The following is a 20,940-nucleotide window of genomic DNA, read 5'->3' on the forward strand; positions in this document are numbered from 1 at the left end:
TTTGAAGTTACCTCCATCACAGTGAAAAATTGTATGGTGCCTCTAATAGAACTTAAATATGAATGTGAAGGTTACAGGCACACAACACATATGAATAGGTAAAATGATGAAATGCAACACTTTTTACAGGTCTTTGTCACTGTGGCAGTACAAACCACATTACAATCTGTTAGTTTACATTTCATATAGAACTACACATAATGTGGTGGTCAGCCTGTATATGTCAAACTTTCCAGAAGGGATTTAGTATTTCATTGCTATAAAATTCTGGTTTTAGTTAGGTTTATGTTCTTAGCACTTTCTGGGTATTATTATTATTTGTAAGCAAGACTAGTTCAGGGACATTTCCATGGGGACTTTTTTATGTATGTTCCTACACTTACCTAATACTGTACTAACATTTTGTTTCTCAAATGTGTCATTGTGAATGCTACTCTCTATAATCCAGGAGTTGTAGGAGGCTCTGCAGCTGATATTAATTCAACTCAGAAACTGGAACATAATTAATTGGACCTGTAGTGAGATTTCTCTTTCATTAAAAGTCCACGCCTTTATGCCACATGTATTCTGCTACCCTAGTAGTCACTCCCTGTGTGTAGTGCGTACCTGACCTACTAAGAAGGTTCCTCCACAGTTCTCCATCTGATGGTAGAGTTCAAGAAAACTATTTTGAAGCTCACCACAGAATTGTCTGAGTCTCTGGGTTCAGCCTTCAACTGACAACAACCCAGAGAATTGTGTTTCATTATGGGACCGATACTGCAAAGTGTTAGTTCAACTTCTGCCCCATATGCAACTCTAGCAGTCTTCACCATTGTATCTGGCCACTTATAGTAATAAAGATTGTCTATGGACCCACATGGCAAGCATCATTCATGCCAATATGAACCAAAATTTGTAACTGGTATGTTCAATAGCCAGCAACAGAGCCTCCACCAAATCTTGGACATGAACACCAGCACGTTCACGTTAAATGGGTTTTAATATTTCCAGCATACAGATAGCTGACAGCATTCTCTGATAAAACAGTAAAGTTAAATAAATGCTTTGTGTGAAGTAATAGAAAAAACTGCAATTGAATAATGGAAGGAAAAGAACTGTGGCTTTTCTTCAAAGAAGCTGCTTCTCTAATAGCTATGTAGTATATTGACTGAAGCCACATAATAAATATAACCTAGAATTAATAATTAAGTACTTATTTGAGTAAATTAGCACTAGTTTTGAATTGTTGTTCATGTACTTTACAGCAGTAGCCTAACAGTAAATGTATAAATCAGTTCATTCCACATATCTTTTTGTGCTGGAATTTACAGAATACAAAGTGTGAATGAAAAATTTTGTAAGGCTTGTAGCCCTTCCAGAACCACTTAACTGATTTGATGAGCTTAACCATAATTACTGTTTATATTTAGTCCTAACATTTTTATTACAAAGTGAACTGTATTGTGATACAATCCTCATTATTCATCAGCCATAACACTGCATATTTGATTTCAAAATTTCTCATACAAAAAAAATAGTCATGTGACTAGGGTCTCCCATTGGGTAGACCATTCGCCAGGTGCATGTCTTTCGATTTGATGCCACTTCGGCGACTTGCTTGTCCATGGGGATGAAATGATGATAATTAGGACAACACAATACCCAGTCCCTGAATTGATAAAATCTCCAACCTAGCCAGGAATTGGAGCTGGGCCCTTGGGTATGACATTCAGTCACACTGACCACTTTTTTTTCCCACAAAAACAGTAACAAAAATGGCTACAGTGAAATGACATAAATAAGTGACAGATAATTGCAGTCATAAATTACAGCATTCAAAGAATGAGTCTTTAGCAGTACCACAATTTAGCACCTTCACTGTAACCTTCAACTGGTGGCAGTTCAGCATGCACATTTTCTTCTTTTGCAGCCTGAGGTTCCTCATCATCATTTCCCAGACCCAAATTAATCATTCAGTCAGCTACCAGGGGCAGACTGTTGAAGCGGGAATGTGTGGTTTCCCCGCTTACAGTCACTTACGTGCAGTGAACCGGCTTTATTGCCACGCCCGCGCACTATGCTCAAGGGAGAGGCTTGGTGACGAAAACGACTAAAGCGGTTTCGGGACAGGACACATTTATTTTTCCTACCGTTACAATAAATGACAAATAACGTTCTTTGCTAATGTCCATCTATACAGGTGCGTTGCACTGGCAGCATGGCTCGATCACCGATCCCGGAGGGTACACACTCCAGTGATGAGTCGTGGCGCGACTGCGTGGACCGAGCAAGACAAAAGGCCGCGTCACAGAATGTTCTGCTCCTGGCATGACCGGAGGCGCCGTAACGTCTGCGAAGAAGCGTAAGACACTTTAACGGCTGCTGCGTTTACGACTGCAGGTACGCATTTACGGCGAAGTCATGTTGACTCGATGCACGTGGTCTGCGGTGGAAGAACTGGGAGACGTGTTTCGCATCGCGTCGACTAGCTCGCACTGGCTGCCTGCTTTGTTCCCGTGCGGTCCGGTGTGCGACGCACCGTTGTCGAAATTCTGTGTAATGGTACAGCTGCCCCTACTTGTGTCGGCAGTGCCGTAGTTCAACCCTTCGTGCGTTGGACGGTGCTGCCGCCACACAGATCCCCCCTTGGAGAGCGGAGCTCCGTAGCTGCGAAAACGCGGCGATCGTTCGGTGGCGCGCGTGTGTTTAAAGTTCGCGCGCTGCGTGATGGCAGTGCGGCAGCTTTGGTGGGGGTCGGTCGGCGTCGGAAGGGCGGCGGCCCGTGACGTCAGTGCGCCGGACCGGCGAGCGTGCGGTGGGCGTGTCCTCGCGCTGGCGGCTAGTGACAGCGGCAGCAGGCACTAGCTGCGACTGTCCGTAGCAATGCGCGTGTAGGCGCACGTTGCAGGTCATTGGTGGTGATGTCTCGAAGGCGCTTGCGCGAGTTCAGTACCGTCGGAACTCGAACGCGGGTTTGGGAGCTGCTGTGGACAAGCCGGGCGGTGTGGAGTGCGATGTCTGGAGCTCGACAGTGAAGCGAATGTGGTAAGCTGGCGCAGATGCCGATCCGGCCTCAACGCCCGACGCGGCGGAGTCAAACGGCGCGAACGTGGGTCCAGGAGCTGTGACGAAAGCAGGAGACGGTGTCCGGGGCTCGACTGGAGTTACCGGCCGAAGGCACTTGCAGCTGGAGGTCGGGTCTCTACAGCGGATGGCGGCTCGTGGGCGCCGAATTCTGACGGCGTTCGGCGGCTCGGGCTCGTGATTGCCGGTTTGGGTGTCGTGGCGCGCTGGCGATGCAGCATGGCCATTTGAATCGGACGCGGCGGCTGGCGCGCGTGACGTAGTCTGCTGGCGGCTGTGGTGGGGGCGACCGGTGTGCCTGTGGTGGGCGTGGTCCGGGCGGCCGTACCAGCTGCCTGGGCGTGGTGGTGGGAGGCGCACGTGGCGGCGCGATGACGGCAGGCTGCAGCTGTGCGTCATCGGCGGCTCCGGGTGCGGGTTCCGTCTGACCACTGGTAGAGGGAGTGTCGTCCGTGATCAGATCTTCTGCCGGGTCGAAGAAATGCGTGGCTGATGGAGCGGGCAAGACGTAAGCTGGTTTGACGCGGTCGACTGACACTGTCGACGGCTTTCTGTTGCACTCGAGGACCAGCGTTTTGTCTCCTCGGGTGATCACTCGGTGCGGTCCACTGTAGGGCGGTCGGAGAGGTGGCCATACTGCGTCGGTACGCAACATGACATGCGTGCAGCGCTGCAGGTTGGCGTGGACGAATATCTTCCCGGTGCCGTGCCGCATCGGTGCGTGCGCTCGGAGGCTGGCCATGTGACTGCGCAGACGTTCCGCCAGAGTGGGTGCCACGGCGTCGCGTGGGAGTCTTACATCTTCGACAAAATCGCCCGGGATTGTCAGAGATTGCCCGTAAACAAGGTTGGCAGGTGACGCGCCGATCTCCCCCTTCGGCGTGTCTCACAGGCCGAGCAGCACCAGTGGAAGCGCATCTGGCCATGAGGTGTCGTGGCAGGTTAGAGCGGCTTTGAGAGTCCTGTGGAACCGTTCGACCATGCCATTTGTCGCCGGATGGTAGCTGGTTGTCCTGTGTAACTGGGTGCCACACAGTCTGGCGACGTGCGTGAACAACGCGCAGTCAAACTGGCTGCCGCGATCAGTTGTCACGTGACTGGGACATCTGAAGCGTGCCACCCAGGTGTCAACGAATGCGGTGGCGACGGTCTCGGCTGTGACGTCCGCGACGGGCGTTGCTTCCGGCCAGCGAGTGAAGCGGTCCACCATAGTTAGGAGGTACCGCTTGCCTTATGAGAGAGGAAGCGGGCTGACGAGGTCCACGTGAACGTGCGCAAATCGGCGTGTCGCGTCCGGGAAGGTGTCCACGGGTGCGTGGGTGTGCCTCCCGACTTTGGCGCGCTGACATGCGGTGCAAGTGCGCGCCCATTCGCGACAGTCCTTCCGAAGCCCGCGCCAGACGAAACACGCAGCCACGAGTGTCGCAGTGGTGTTGGTGCCGGGGTGTGACGGTCTGTGGACACGGTCAAAGGCACTGCGCCGGAATTTCTCCGGGAGGAACGGCCGGTGCGTGCCGGTTGAGGTGTCACACCAAATCTTCCGTGCGGAGCCGGGGACAGGCACCAGCTCCAGTTGCAGGCCGCTGGAAGTGTCATGACGGAAGCGGTGCAGTTCTTCGTCACTCTCCTGTACTTGGGCCACGTCCTCAAAGTTCACAGGGGGTGAAATAATGGCACACGCTCAGGACAAACAATCGGCGACGATATTGTCTATCCCCAAAATGTGTCGAATGTCAGTCGTGAATTGCGACACGTACTCTAACTGCTGGAGTTGGCGCGGTGAACACTTAGTGTGGTTGTTCTCGAACGCGTGTGTAATGGGTTTGTGGTCGGTGAAAATGACGAATTGTCGGGCATCTATGGACGGTCGGAAGTATTTCACCACCACGTACACTGCAAGCAACTCTTGGTCATAAGCGCTCCAAGCACGTTGCGAATTGGAAGGCTTTTTAGAGAAAAAACCGAGAGGCTGCCAACTCCCACCGACGCGCTGTTGTAACGCCGCGCTGATGGCGGCCTGGCTGGCGTCCACGACTACAGCTATGTCCGCGTCATGTACCGGGTGCGTGAGCAGTGTCGCTTCCACGAGATTCCTTTTTGAGTCCATGAAGCTCTGCTCCATTGCGTCTGTCCAATTCACGAGGGTCTTTCCTTTTGAGGTAGGACCTTGTAACGCCTGTTGCATGGCTGCGGCGTTGGGCAGGTGTCGACGATAAAAGTTCAACATGCCGAGGTAACGTCGTAATTCTTTGTGCGTCTGTGGACGCGGCATGTTCAGTATTGCCTTCACTTTCTCTGGTAGTGGCGTCGATCCGGTGGGCGTAATTAAATGGCCGAGGAACTCGATTTCTGTCACACCGAACTCGCATTTAGCGGGGTTAATAACTATGTCAGCTTCACTCAGGCGCTGAAAGACGGTCGTTAAGTGGCGGCGGTGGAGTTCGGGCAACTTGGAATACACCAGGATGTCGTCAAGGTACGCGAAGCAAAATGGCAAGCCTCGCAAGACGCCGTCCAGGAACCGCTGCCAAGTCTGGGCAGCATTCCTAAGACTGAAAGTCATGAACAGGCTTTCGAAAAGCCCAAAGGGCATTATGATGGCTGCTTTTTCGATGTCTTCGGGCGCCACCGGAATTTGGGTGTACGCCTTTGCGAAGTCAATCTTGCTGAACACCGCGCAGCCCGCCAAGGCGTAGCTGAAGTCTTGAAGGTGTGGGACTAGGTATCAGTCTGGCACCGTTCGTGAATTAAGGGCGCGATAGTCCCCACATGGGCGCCACGAATTGTCTTTTTTGGGCACTAAATGCAACGCCGATGACCATGGGCTGCTCGATGGTCGCACGATGCCTTGCCGCGGCATGGCCTCGAACTCTGCCTTTGCTGCTGCGAGTCTGTCTGGCGCGAGTCGACGTGGGCGACACGATGTGGGGGGTCCAAGTGTGGTTACTATGTGGTGCACCGTCGAATGTTTGATGTCTCTCGGTGCACCGGTTGGGTGGGTGAGGTCGGGGAATTGTTCAAGAATGTCAGTGTATGGTCTGGGGCACTTCACGGGTTTAATGCTGTAGTATGCAGCCTGCAGGCGCTGTCCCACTATCTTTAAATTCGTTGTGGCGTCGATGAGCTGGCCGTTTGCGATGTCGGCTAGCAGCCCGTAGTGGCCGAGAAAGTCTGCATCCAGGATCGGCTCATTGACGTCGGCCACAGTAAAAGTCCACGAGAACGTGCGCCATAGGGCTAGATCTATATTGCGGCTGTGTGTGCAGTAAGTTTTAATAGCGGAATTGTTCACCGCTGTAAGGCAGAGAGGCTTGGCCCGCTTGCGGTCTCGTAACATAGAACGGGGGAATACCGAGAGGTCAGTACCTCACGCCTGCCCCCCGTTCCGCAACAAACAGACGCTTCGATATCGTATTGCAGCTGGGTGCGCCTAGGTCTGGTCGCAGCTGGCGGTTGGGTGCAAGCAAGGAGCGCGGCAACTGGTTGCTTCGTTGCCGAAGCAGGCGTGGTACCAGCAGTGCCCACTTTGTGCGTGCTGTGACGTCGGCGGGGTACCGTTGGAGCGGCTGTTGCTGTATTGCAGGCTGCCGCGCTGCCTGTCGCCCGGTCTGCTGCCGCTGCGTCGCGTGCTGCCCTCTTGCTGCGAGTGTGCCAACCGGTCGACTTGCATCGAGAGAGCTGCCACCTGTGCGGTCAAGTTTTGCACTAGCTGGTGCAGGTCGGCACCTGATGCGGGTGCGGGAGGTGCTTGCTGCCATGGAGGTGGGGGGACGGAGTCGTAAGCTGCCGCAACCGCGGAGCTAGGCACCGTTGTCAGCGCTTCGTGCACCCTGTCAACCAAGTTAGCTACGGCATCCAGCTACATCTCTGTCTGTACGGCTATCACTGGCTGCTCCTGAGCTGGGAGGCTGCGCACCCAGATAGTGCGTAACAGCGAATCTGGCACCATATCGGACTGCACGAGGCTCCGCAAGTGGCGCAGGAACTGCGAGGGCCTCTGATCGCCGCATTCCTCTTGCCGCAGCAGTTGGTGCACTCGCTGTTCCTCTGACGACGAAATCCGCCTGATCAGCTCTTCCTTGAGCCATTTGTAGCTTGACTGCGTTGGCGGGGCGGTGATTATATCCCGCTCTTTGGCCGCATAGTTCTGGTCCAGCTGGCTCACTATGTGCCCAAATTTCGCCAGGTCGCAGGTCACGTGGTTGCTCATAAATACCGCCTCAACCTGGCTGAACCACATTACAGGGTCGCGTGGCCAAAAGGGAGGCAGCATGATCAATGCCCGTCCAGCACTTGCCGGCGTTCCGGTGGTCGTACGAGGCGTTGGTGTGGCGGGGATTTGCGCGCCAGCATTGTTCTAATCTGTCTGTGGCTGCACGGCGTTCGCACGTGTAGTCCATGCCTGTAGCTCACTCTCTAGCCTCGTGTTGCGTGTGAGCAGTTCTTCGACGGTCTTTTGCAACTCCTCTAGTGTCGCCATCTTAGTTCAGAGTTGAATCCTCATACAAGAGGAAAGTACACAGCGAAAATAACACGACAAGGGAAACACACGAAAAAAAAATAACACTAAGCAGTCCACGATCAAAACATACGCGCACAAAAACAATACAAAAAAAGTTAGTTAAAAAAAATTTTACTACAGAGCACTGTCCGGCGCGGGCATATACGTGCAAGCCTACTCGCGGTTCCACATCTCTCGTACCGATGAACGTTCGTCACCACGTGTTTTTTTAGTCTCAGATCACGTCGGGGTCACCAGTGATGCAGGAACGCATGGTTTCCCCGCTTACTGTCTTTTATGTGCAGTGAACTGGCTTTATCGCCGCGCCCACGCACTATGCTCAAGGGAGAGGCTTGGTGACGAAAACGACTAAAGCGGTTTCGGGACAGGACACATTTATTTTTCCTACCGTTACAATAAATGACAAATAACGTTCTTCGCTAATGTCCGTCTATACAGGTGCGTTGCACTGGCGGCATGGCTCGATCACCGATCCCGGAGGGTACACACTCCAATGACGAGTCGTGGCGCGACCGCGTGGACCGAGTGAGGCAAAAGGCCTTGTCACAGAATGTTCTGCTCCTGGCGCGACCGGAGGCGCCGTAACGTCCGCGAAGAAGCGAAAGACACTTTAACGGCGACTGCGTTTACGACCGCACGTACGCATTTACAGTGGAGTCACGTTGACTCGACGCACATGGTCCGTGGCGGAAGAACTGGGAGACGTGTTTCGCGTCGCGTCGACTAGCTCGCACTGGCTGCCTGCTTTGTTCCCGTGCGGTAGGGTGTACGACGCACCGTTGCCAAAATTCTGCGTAACGGTACAGCTGCCCCTACTTGTGTCGGCAGTGCCGTAGTTCAGCCCTTCGTGCGTTGGACAGTGCTGCCGTCACACTGTCATACAAAGAAGCATAAACTACTATTTAGGTGTAGCTCCTAGAAGATTATGCACACCTGAAATTCTCATTTGCTGTAAAATACTTTTACAGTTAAAACATTTGTTTGTTATTGGTGCGTATAGAACAAGTAGACATAGTGTTCCATGCATACTGACATAAGTTACACTGAATTAAGATAACAGTTTGTACTGAGTATGGTATGTAGTTTTGAAATAAATACTAATAGATCTCATTTTTGTAAACAAATTTCAGCTATCTTTTCAAATGAGTCACTGAGGCAAGAGATTCAAGACAGTTTCCAGAAGCTGCTGCCCATATCATTGCTATATGAAAAAGCACCAAATGCACATCTTATTACAAATGAAATATACAGATTTTACATGTCTTCTGGAGGATTTTCTTTTAATGCACTGACAAATGTAAGCATTGCTTAATGTTAATAAGATTTAAGAAGGTAAAATAATATTTTAGAACATAAACAGTTTTGAAGAAAACATAGGACTTGCCTTATACATGGCATAATCTGAAATTGACTAGGAGTTGTAAACAGGTATACATGTTTTCCACTAAAGTGTTCTGTTTATGTGAGTATACCACACTTTAAATTGAACCAAAATCTGGGACACTATTTTAAGTGTCCAATATATTGATCCAATTTGTAACATGATGCAGTTATAAACAAAAAATAATATTACAGAAACTGACTCTGTCCACAAAAGTCTCCATCCATATGATTATAGTTTTTATAGGTTGATGGAGTAACATGAAGCACTGAAGGCACTAAACTCATATTTTGGAAGAGAGAGATCTCTTGTCTGGCAATACTTCTTTAGACAGGATAACTGCTACAATAATACCTTAGCTGATTATTTCATTCAAACTTAGCTAATCGTCTGTTGACACAGACCTCAATTTAAATGTCATCTCGTAGCATCCTACCTTCCTGTGTTACTAAACAGTTATCCATTAAACTGACAATATCTAAATTCTGCAGTTAAATAATGTGCTATGAAGCTGACAGTATATATTAATCATTGTCTATATAAACTTCATTGTGTGTTTGCAAATTTATCACTTATAACATTTCTTGGACTTGAGCTATATAAGAAGCACACACTGTGAGACTGAAGGCTATCTGATAGTATTTTGGGCATGTAATGTGGCACAGAAAGCATTACAACTGAGCAGAGGCTATGGGAGAATCACTCTAGAGGTGAAACAGACAAAAAATCTGGAAATCTACTGATTTAAGTGATAGAGCAGACTGGCCTGCACCTGTGAATGATAATCTCATAAATTATGAAACTGGTCAGCCATCCAAGTGCTGCTGTTTTGAACATGTAGGGAAAGTGGTTTTAAGGACAAAGAAACTGTGAGTAGGTGTTACACATGAACACCACATCCCAGAACGTAGAGGTCAGAGGGTTGCCCACTGTGTAAGGTAAGGATATGCAGTGATCTGTGGCAGGTATGACAACATATTACAGTATTGTTGCAGGTAGAACTGTTTTAGAGCACACCATTCAGGCCACATTGTTGAACATGTGGCTCTACAGCAGATGACCCCTACATGTTTCCATGTTGACTCAACACCATTGCCAGTTATGATTGCGGTAGGCACAGGATCATCAATATTGGGTGGTATATTAATGGAAATGGGTCACATGGTCAAATTAATCACTTTTCTTTTTACGCTAGTTTCATGGTCATGACTGGACATGCTCCCATCCAGGCAAGGAACTGGAGAAAACATGCACCAAGTCACAAATGTAGGCTGGTAAAGCAGTATCACGCTATGGAGGACATTCACCTGGTCTTCCATGTGAACAAACAGCTTATTTTCATGCTTGATGTCTTCCCTGACAGCAGTAGCATCCTCCAGCAGGGTAACTGTCCATGTCACAAGACAAGAAATGTAATTAGATTTGATTTGATGTAGCACTAAGCTACAAAACAATGGTGCCAAGTGTAAATTACAACTATGTTAGTTCCCTGAATAAGTGCAAGAGAAATAATAAAAAGTACTTAATGTGTAACAAATTTGATGTATATCATGATCAAGTATGTAATGGGTGTTTTATTACCATAAACGTTTCTGAAAGAAGAAAGAGGGTGGCACAAAATTGCAAAAATGAAATCTCACACAGAGCAAGCACATCATTGTATGAACTGCAAGACCAGACATCTGAACTCTGCTACCACAGGACACATGCTATAAAGGTCATAATTTGCATAATCTGTAAAACTATGTATCATTTTACATGTGTAAATGTGAATCCAAGACAAAAACAATGGTATTGCAAAAGGTGTAATGTCTACAGCCTTGGCAAAACAATAACGAAAGACCGCAAGGAAGAAATCATTGCTATGCTGTTAGAAGAGACTAATGCTTTAAAATATAAACATGACAATCTCAAGAAACTAAGAAATGAATGTGACACTAAAAGAAATAGTGAAGTGTTATTAGATACTGGTGCTAAGACTTGGGCAAGAAATGTGGTGGTGTATGTAAAAAATGAAGGAAAATCACTAAAAGCAGTATTGAATGTGTGAAGTGTGAGTCAAAATTTCATTTTCAGTGTGCAGATATAGACTCCTCATTGAAAGGAAATGAGAACTTTACAAAAACATGGAACTTCAATATGTGTTCTGATATGCTAAATAGGCCAGCGGATATTCCTATAAGAAACAGATTTGAAGTGCTCAGTGACAATAGTGACAATGATGCTTTTGTAGGGCACACTGAACATATCCAAATACCGAGTGTTGCAATAACTGCTCTCAAGAACACTACAACATGTAGATATACAAATTCTACATGGTGCTGTTCCCATTCTTGGAAACACCTCCAACATGATTCAGATTGTAATTGCCTGACAAAGCTTGGGATTCTCGCTGATAGTCATGGATGGGGATGGCTTCTTGAGTAAATGAAGTGGCAGAAACTCTGAAAGCAACAGGTTTTGTCAAGTCTGGGGCACTGTTTCAAGTAATGAAGTACTGTATGTTAATTTCAAGGAAATCAGTAAGTTATTATCAGAAGATTATGTTGTACTATTTGGTGGCTCAAACAACATGTTCCAAAATGAAACTTTAGTAGCCTGCCAAGAACTATAGAAGTGTTTGAGTTATCTGGGACACACAAATGTCATATATGTCCACATTCCGCACTGATATGATATACTGCACTGGTCATGTGTGGACAAAGAGATCAGCACTGCAGATGAACATCTGTCAAACATATGCAGTCGTTGATTGACAAAAGACATTCGTATTGGATGAGCCTCCAGACTCCATTGTACATTCATGTGCAAATATCCAACTGAACACGTTGCAGTTAGTAGTTTGTGCTGCAGTTCAGCGGCATCGTTTGTGTATGGTTGTTAATGGCGATCATTTTGAACTCCTACAGTGATGTCTTTAAGTTGAACTTTAAGCTACATTTTCACCAAAAATGAGACAACTTCATCAATTAGATTAGTGGATACATTTTTTTGGACCTCTCTGTATATGAAGTCCAATTAATGCTGTGGATGATATGAGTATTCTGATCAAGGATCCCAACCCTCCAATGAAGATACAGTGCTGACAGTCACTAACCAAGTACACAAATGGTTCACAGCAAACAGCCTAACCCTAAATTTTCCAAAAACTAACATTATACAGTTTTAAACATTAAATAAAAAACTCTACTTTCCTGAAATGATCAAACATCAAAAAATTTATGAAACAACACATACAAAATTTCTAGGCATCCATATAGACAGCCAGCTAAGATGGGCAGAGTAAATTGATCAGCTGGTCAAAAAAACTTAGCACAGAGTGTTTTGCTCAGAGAGCTACTTCCCACTTTGTTAACAGAGAAATATTGCTTTTGTCATGTTTTGCGTATTTCCATTCTGTACTATCTTATGGTATTATGTTCTGAGGAAAGGCTACACATTACAAAAACAAGCTGCAAGTTTGATATGTGTTGTCTGCAGAGGTCTCTTCATGACACTCAGGATATCTGCTGTTACAAATCAATATATATACTCACTAATGATCTTTGTAGCCAGCAGCAAGGAATTATCCCAAAAAGACTGTGACATTCACAAGCATTACAGAAGACAGGGGAAAATTTTCCACCAAGGGTCTGCAACTTTGACAAAAGTCCATTGGGGAATAACCGAGTCAGGAATAAAAGTTTATAACAAGCTTCCCATCAGTATAAAATGGAATTTGGTAACAAGCAGGTATTGATAACATTCGAGGGAAAGTAAAATATTCCTCAGAGTACAAACTTATTATAAAATGAATGAATTCCTAGAGTTATGAGACATCCTTTGAGTAAAAATACAGGAAAGAAAATCTTTACTTATTTCATGAAGGCAAAATTGTGTACTTCTAACATAAATTGTAGCCATAAAATGTAAATTTATTTATACCATAGTTTAAAATGTGTACTACCATTTATTCTACAATATTAAATCTTCACTTTAACATACTTATGGGATGAAAATAAAAATTTTGTACCTTAATTTAAATCATAATGACAAAATTTAAATTTTGTTATTTATTTGTGACATTGGGATAAAGATGTGTACTTCCATTCACTCTGCTATTTTAAGCATTGGCTTGAACTTATATCAGTAAAATGCAGGTTTTAATCAGTCATTCACAGAAAATAAGTATTTGTATGATATATAAAATGCTTACATAATTTTGTATTATTTCAATTGACTTGTCCTATATTCCTAGTACATGCTTTGTGCAATATATAATCAACAGGACTGAATAAAAGAATCAAATAAAATTAGCAGAAGTTTCACAAAGTTCACAAGTGGCAGTTATTGACTTAGAAAATTACATTATGCTTTCTGAAAGCAGACAGAGTCACCATACATTTTGATTTCCAAGCACTGAATGACGAGCCTGTTACTTTTTCAGGATCATTACCAAGCACTGAGCAGCCCACATAGGTATTCACATTTTAAATACTGGGAGTTTGCTGAATGCTACTTCATGCACAATAATTAGTTATAGACATACATATTACAGTAATTACAAAATGGTAAAATACAAGAGACTTACAAAGTAATTAACATTATCATCACAAGTCAGTGTACTCACTTTTAAGCACCATGACCACGTCAACCAAGCATTTCTATCACATATGATTTCTAAATTCTTCTGCTGGAGAAGTAGACTGGAAATCTCGATTTAATCTATCCACCTGGTTGCTGCTCTCCCCTTTGGTCTTGGGCCCTCAGTCTTCCTTCCATGATTATTTTTTCCTCTTCTCACAAGATGGCCAAAGAACTGGAGAATATTTTGGCTAACATCAGAGAGAAGGTGCTTGGAGATATTAAGTTGCTCAATAATGGGCTCATTACTTTCTCTCTCAGTCCCTTTTAAGTGCAGCATTTTGCAACAGCACTAAATCTCAAATGCTTCAAAGCACTCTGGCATTGAGGGTCCATGTTTCACAACTGTAAAAAAAGACATGAGTGTTTTGACAAGCCAGATTCTTGTACTGTTTGTTATCACTCTGTTCTGCCAGATTGTGGTGAATTTCCTCATAGCAATTTATCCTAGTGTGTCCACCTTCTTATCTCGCCTTCACAACTTTCTGTGCTACAGATGGTTGCCCAAAGACAAATGAAAGTACATAGACATCCTATTCCTGTAACTGGAATTAATATAAAAGGTAAAAAATTGAAAGATATAAAGATAAAATATGCAGTGAAAAAAATTTGTTTAATCAAAAGCTGTATAGTTAGAAAATGGAAAAAATAGTAGGTCTTGCTTTACAGGAGAGAAGTTTTAACATGCATGGAGATTCTCACCAAGCAAGAATAATTTGAAAAATTATTGTTCATAATTTCCATTACTAACATGTATACATTTTTAAAACAGAAAGAGACTGTAGCTACAAAATTATAACATTGGATTTTGGGAAGTCTTACATCTTACGGTTAAAACATTGGGGCACACAAACATCTTAAATATGAATAACTGCTGAAATATAAAGTTTTAAAGAAATTACTTGTATGAGGAAAATGTGGGCTTTCAAATAATCCACATGAACTAAATGTGCTACTGTCATCAGAGATTGGTGTCCCATAATATAAATTATGAAGACTGTTGAAATACTGCATGGATAAGAATTTGTCAGTTTTGACCACTCAGTACATGCATTACCTGTATACTGGAAAAAAAGAACAAAAAAATTTAAGGAGTAAAATTATAGCAAGTGAAACTATTCCACCTAGCTATGTTTCATAATGTCAAATGGCAGACATTAAAGCATTTTCAGAACTTATGATAACCAAGGATGACAGGCCTCATGCACTATCAGATCTAGAACCATGGATCTGCCAAACAGACCTAGTCAAAGTTCCCTGAGGTGCTTCTGATTTGTCAAGAACCAAGGTGCATCAGGAAATATGGTGAGGGTTACTGCCACTTAAATTATGTTGCAATTTGTGGGTGGATATTTTGATGTCTAAATGTGGTATTGATTTTTCATCTAATTATAAAGAGGGAGTTGTATAGCTTTGTTGGCTGGGAAATCCCAAGGGATTGGTTCATCTACCTGATTGGAAAGGGTTCTGTTCTGTTTCTCTATGCATAATCACACCTTTCCATAGTTGTATGACTGTTGTGGTATAAGTGTGTCTGTTGAGTGTAAGTAATCATAGTGGCTGTGGAATCAGGTTCGTGTGCTATGATGATTAAATAAGACATGGGTGAAAACCAATGCAGGTACATAGCCTTCTCCACTCAAGGTGCACCAAGGGATCAGCTGAGCTTAATGCACCCATTCTCAATTCATGACATTCTGGGCAGAGGTTTATAATGAAATTTAAGACTTGTCCCAAAATCTTATGATCAAGAACTGTGCATCATTACCTCTCATTTACTTGCTGACAAAATACTGCCATGAGGATTTGAAATGGCTACACCAAAGTTGAGTACCAACACTCATTAAACTCATCTATGGAGTGGGTTTCTGATGCAGTGTTTGTTGCTCAGAAGACATTTAATTTCATTTGTACAAAAAATTTTTATCTTTATTTGGACTGGTTGTGTGTTCTCTTCTTCACTGCTGTAAATTCCAGGGACAATTCATGAGATAGTGGCATTTTTATGTCATTCTAGAATATACAGGGTGACAATTATTGAACTATATGAAATAAAATTGTCATAACGTCTGAACGGTTTGTATTAGGATGTTCAAACTGCATGGTTGTCTGTGGGGCATAATGGGAATTAGTATGTGCTGTGTTTCAAACCAGAGCCAGGAAACTGATCAGATGAGCTGCACAACAAATGGGAATCAACTGGGAGACACTGCGAGAATTTGTTGTTGAAGATCTGCAACTCTTCTCATTCAAAATTCAAACCTATCAACCATTAAGCTGCAGGGCCATGGAACAGTGGCTGTATTTCACCAACACTATTGTCCACAGAACCGATGAACAGGACTTTGATGTGAATATGGTTTGGTTTAGTGACAAAGCCCGCTTTCATTTGGATGGGTTCATCAATAAGCAAACCTGGCACATTTAGGAGACTCAGAATCTATATTTCACAATTGAGAAGTTTCTTCACCCTCAGCAGGTGACTGTGTGGTGTTATATGTCCAGTCACTGAATAATTGGTGTGATATTCCTTGATGGCATGGTGACTACCAAATGGCAGGTGAAAGTTTTGGAACATGATTTCATCTCCATTATCCAAAGTGACTCTGATTTCAACAGTATATGGTTCATGCAAGATGGAGCTCGACCCTATTGAAGCAGGAGAGTGTTTGATGCCCTGTAATAGCACTCTGGGGACAACATTCTGGCTCTGGGGTACCTAGACGCCACTGGCATGGACCTCAATTGGCGACCATATTCTCAGAATCTGAACACATGTAACTCCTTTTTGTGGGGCTATATTAAAGACAAGGTGTACAGCAATAACCCCAAAACCATTGCTGAGCTGAAAACAGTCATTCAGAAGGTCATGCAGAATTTTGCTATTTGTCTGTGCCACATCATTGCCAATGATGGCAGGCATATTAAATGTGTCATAACATACATTCGAATACCTGTAGTGGCATTTACATGTTGAGTAAACTGTGTGCATGTCATAGTTTGTAACTAATTTACGATTTTTTTTTTATATAGTTCAATAATTGTCACCCTGTAAGTGTATGCTTATGAGTAAGAGTGTCAAATACCATTTAGTTTGCAGAAATAATTTGTACCTTGAAGGTGTCCCTGAAAAGTTGTTAATAGGATCTGAACTGCTTAATACTCAGCTGCTATTTGGATGACTAAATTTTCATCAATATATCTAAAATTATTCCATACAGTGCTAAATAATTTCTTGTTTAGTTATTATAATGAATTCATGCACTTTAATTTATTCTAATTTGTCGTTGCTGTTGTTTTGATGGTTACTGATGCATGGCTTACAAGTTCACTTGGAATATTTTTGCAGGTATTTACAGATGGATTATTTGTATGGAATACTGATGAAGCAGTAAGACTCAGCAAAGATTCTGCTCCAGTGTATTATTACTTTTTTAATTATAGAGGAGTGTTTAGCTTTAGCAAAGTTTTTGCACATTGGAATGCTACAACTGGTGAGAAATTATACATGTTGCCTTTTTTGTTTTTTGATGTCTTTTTTCCGCAGTTGTTGACATAAAAGTTGTATAGATTGATTACTGTCTTTTGCAACTGCAATGAAAATCTTATTAAGACCAGACATGTTTTGCTTTAATATAAAGAATTTTCAGTATGCCAGATTTCTTTTTTGTTTACTTCATTCTTGTCATTCTTCCACCGTATGTTTTGGATGTTCAGCACAAAGCACTCTCAGTGCACTACATATTCATGTTTCTGTGTTGAGAGGAACTAATGTCATCTCACCATTAAAAAGAAAAAAAATACACATGGAAGAACAACAAGAATGAAGTAAACACGAAGAAACCAGATCAATGAAGATACTTTAGAATAGAGCAAAATGCATCTGGCCGTAATAAGACTTCCATTACACTTGCATAAGATGGTAATTAACCTACAGAACTGAAGTGATAAATTTATTCATGTTGATTCATGAGAGTCTCTCTCTCTCTCTCTATCTCTCTCTCTCTCTCTCTCTCTATCTCTTTCTATCTCTCTCGCTCTTACTATGCATGTGTGAACTATTAGAAGTCCCTTTAATAATGGAATGATTCTTTTAATAACAATAACAGTTACAGTTACAATACTTAGTAATCTGAAATAATCTTAGACATAATGTTTTTGTTTGTGTGGGAAAAAATAGAATTAACCAGCATTTGAAATTCTTTTAATGAGAAATGAAGCATTTTATCAAGTTGTTGATGACTTTACTCACAGAATCATTTTGGTAGTATGTTTCCAATGTAGAGTATTTTGGTAATGTAATGTAATATTCAGAAATGATCATTTAAATATTGACACAAGCACAGTAAATGCCACTGCACATAAAGTAACATAGAGAGGTCCAGTGACCACAGAAGCAATGTCTAATTCTGTAAATGGGGACAATTATTGTTCTAACTGGAAAATAATATCTCAGGTTGTTCCACAAGACTCCATACTTGGCCCAGTCTTGTTTCTCTTTTATGTTAATGACTTTGCATTAAGTATCAGCTCCCTGTCAGGTCTGTTTGCAGATGATGTTTCTATGTTAGTTGAAAATCAGTATTCAGAAAAAAATCCCAAATCTTTAGTCAGTACTCTCAGTACCTTAGAAACTGGGTTTCATTCAGACAGGCTGAATCTAAACGTATGTAAGATTCACATGATGCAGTTCAAAATCAAACCATCAAAATGTGAGCAGATTAAGATAATTCTTGACAACCAAGACATAGAAGAATTTTGCTCAGACATATTCTTAGTATTAAATCTGGATAAAACTTTAAGCTGGCAGGCACACCTTGAGTACCTATCAGATGAACTGAACAGCTTTGCATTTGCAGTGCAAGTATTACCAACTGCAGCTGACGTGGAAATACATCAAGTGTTATATACAAGCTACTTTGAATCCATTATTAGGTATGGTAATGTTGTACATGAGGAATCTAGTGCAGAAATCTTTGGTGGATTACATGTTGTATGATTGGAAAATGAAGGGGATTGTAGTGGATATAAAGGTATTAACATCCGAGGCATTGAACAGTGACCACCAGCTGCTGGTGATGACCTCAAGAATTATGAATGAATGAAAGAAGACTAAGAACCACAAAAGGAGAATTAGAACATGGAAACTGAAGGAAAAGGAAGTCTAGGAAGAATAACAGAAGATTATAAGGGAAAATTTATCAAAGAATTAATAAAAAGCAGGAGAAGGGGAATGGGGACAATTTAAAAGTGATATGGTAGACACTGTAGGAGCTGTACATGGAAGGGCAAGTGGTAGAAAATAGTGGAAGGAAATGCAGTGTTGGAATGAAAGAGTCAATGAGGTAGTGGGAAGGAAGAACAAGGCCTTCATATTGTGGTTCCAAGAAAGGACTGAGTTATCAAGAGAGGAGTATAAGAAAAAGAAGAAAGTGCCAAATAAGACAGTAGCTGAGAAGATAAGAAACTCAATCGAAGAATGGATAAAGATGATGGAGTAAGATAGCAGAGGATATAAGAAAGTATTATGTCAGACAGTCAAAATAAGGAGGAAAGGTTTGAGAGAGGATACAACAGTGGTAGATAAAAATGGGAATGGTGTTAATGATGATGAGACACTGATGACAGCATGGAAAGCATACTTTGAGAATTTACTAAATTCCCAGAGACTTGGAGATGAGGATAATAGATTACAGGAGGTAGAAGTAACCTTTCTTTTTGGTGTTTGGGGAGGGGTAAGGACCTGACATGGAAAGAAATGGAAATGGCACTGGACAAGATGAAAGGAGGAAAAGCATCAGGTATTGATGAAATGGTAAAGGCAGCAGGTGAGTTTTGTAAACAGTGTCTGTATCATGTGATGAAGATGGTGTGGAATGAGTAGAAGACTCCAGAAGATTGTTAAGTGGCACTAATTTTCCCTATAGTTGAAATGGGATTAGGAATGATTGTAGAAACTACAGGGGTGTCACACTGTACCAAGGTACATGAAAAGTTCCCGGAGAGCAGAATCTGAACAAGGGTTGAGAACAAATTGACAGATGAACAGCATGGCTTCAGATCTTGGAGGTCAACTGTTGACCTTATACTTGCAATTTGCAGTGAGGCAGCTCCAGGAGCACCACTATTAATTTGGGGAAGACCTTATGGTGGCCTTTCTCAATAGAGATAAGCGGTTTGATAGTGCCTGCAGAAGAAAGATCTGGGAAACATTAGAAAAGAAGAAAGTGAAAAAAGAGACTACAAGCAGAGAGGAGGAGATATTGTGTGGAAGTCTGAAATAAGAATAAGCTATAGGAAAATAGACATAATATACGGGAAGTACAAGGACCAAGGGGAACAATAAGAGTGGAAGACCAAGAACAAATAAAAAGGGGGTAAGACAGGGATGCACTCTTTTGTCCTTGCTGTTTCATCTATACATCAAAGAAGCTATGATAGAAAGAATTTTTTTTAAAAAAAAGGATTAAAGAGTGGTTTGAAAATTTTTGGTGAAACGGTATCAACGACCAGATTTGCTGATGATGTTGCTATCCTCAGTGGATGTTGCTATCCTCAGTGACATTTATTAAGAATTTCAAGATCTGTTGAATGGAATGAACAAGCTAATGAGTGCCTAATATGGACTGAGAGCAAACTGGCAAAAGACAAAGCTAACAACAAGTAGCAGAAATGAGAATAGTGAGATACTGGACATCAAAATTGGTGATCACAAATTAGACAAAGTTAATTAATTCTGCTGCTTTGGAAACAGAATAACACATGATAGATGAAATGAGTAGGACATAAAAAGCAAACTAGCATAGGAAAAGAGGGCATTCCAAGTCCACTGTCATCAAGCATAAGTCATAATTTGAGGAATAAATTTCTGAGAATGTATGTTTGGAGCACAGCAGTGTATGGTAGTGATCAAGGTCAGTGGGAAAATCAGAACAGAAAACTACTGAAGCATTTAAAATGAGGTGCTACAGTATATTCTTGACAATTAGGTGGACTAGTATGATAAGAAATGAGGAGGTTGTATGCAAAATTGGTGAAGAAAGGACATCTGGAAAACACTGACAAGAAGAAGGGATAGTTTGATAGAACATGAGTCAGAAAATAACCTCCATGATAGTAGAGGGAGCTGTAGAGGGTAACAATGATGGGGGAAGACAGAGACTGGAACACACACAGCAAATAATTGAGTATATAGGGTGCAAATGCTACACTGAGATGGAGAGCTTTGTGCAGGAGGGGAATTCATGGCAGGCTGCTTCAAATCAATGAAACAAAAAAATTAATAATAATTTATTGATGATAACAATACACCACTCACTTAATTTCTGCCTGCAGGAAGTAGGTATTT

At 42.9% G+C, this 20,940-nt stretch overlaps 1 protein-coding gene across 1 annotated transcript in view; it reads left to right on the forward strand.

Annotated features, from left to right (window-relative positions):
- The window catches only part of LOC124606164 (juvenile hormone esterase-like), a 160,562-nt gene that overhangs the window by 112,894 nt on the left and 26,728 nt on the right, over positions 1–20,940 (forward strand). The window contains exons 7-8 of the mRNA XM_047138131.1: positions 8,719–8,885; positions 16,942–17,086. Of these exons, the coding sequence (XP_046994087.1) occupies positions 8,719–8,885; positions 16,942–17,086 (312 nt within the window). The remainder of the gene's footprint in view (positions 1–8,718; positions 8,886–16,941; positions 17,087–20,940) is intronic.

The sequence above is a fragment of the Schistocerca americana genome, chromosome 3 (assembly GCF_021461395.2).
Source record: "Schistocerca americana isolate TAMUIC-IGC-003095 chromosome 3, iqSchAmer2.1, whole genome shotgun sequence".
NCBI lineage: Eukaryota > Metazoa > Arthropoda > Insecta > Orthoptera > Acrididae > Schistocerca > Schistocerca americana.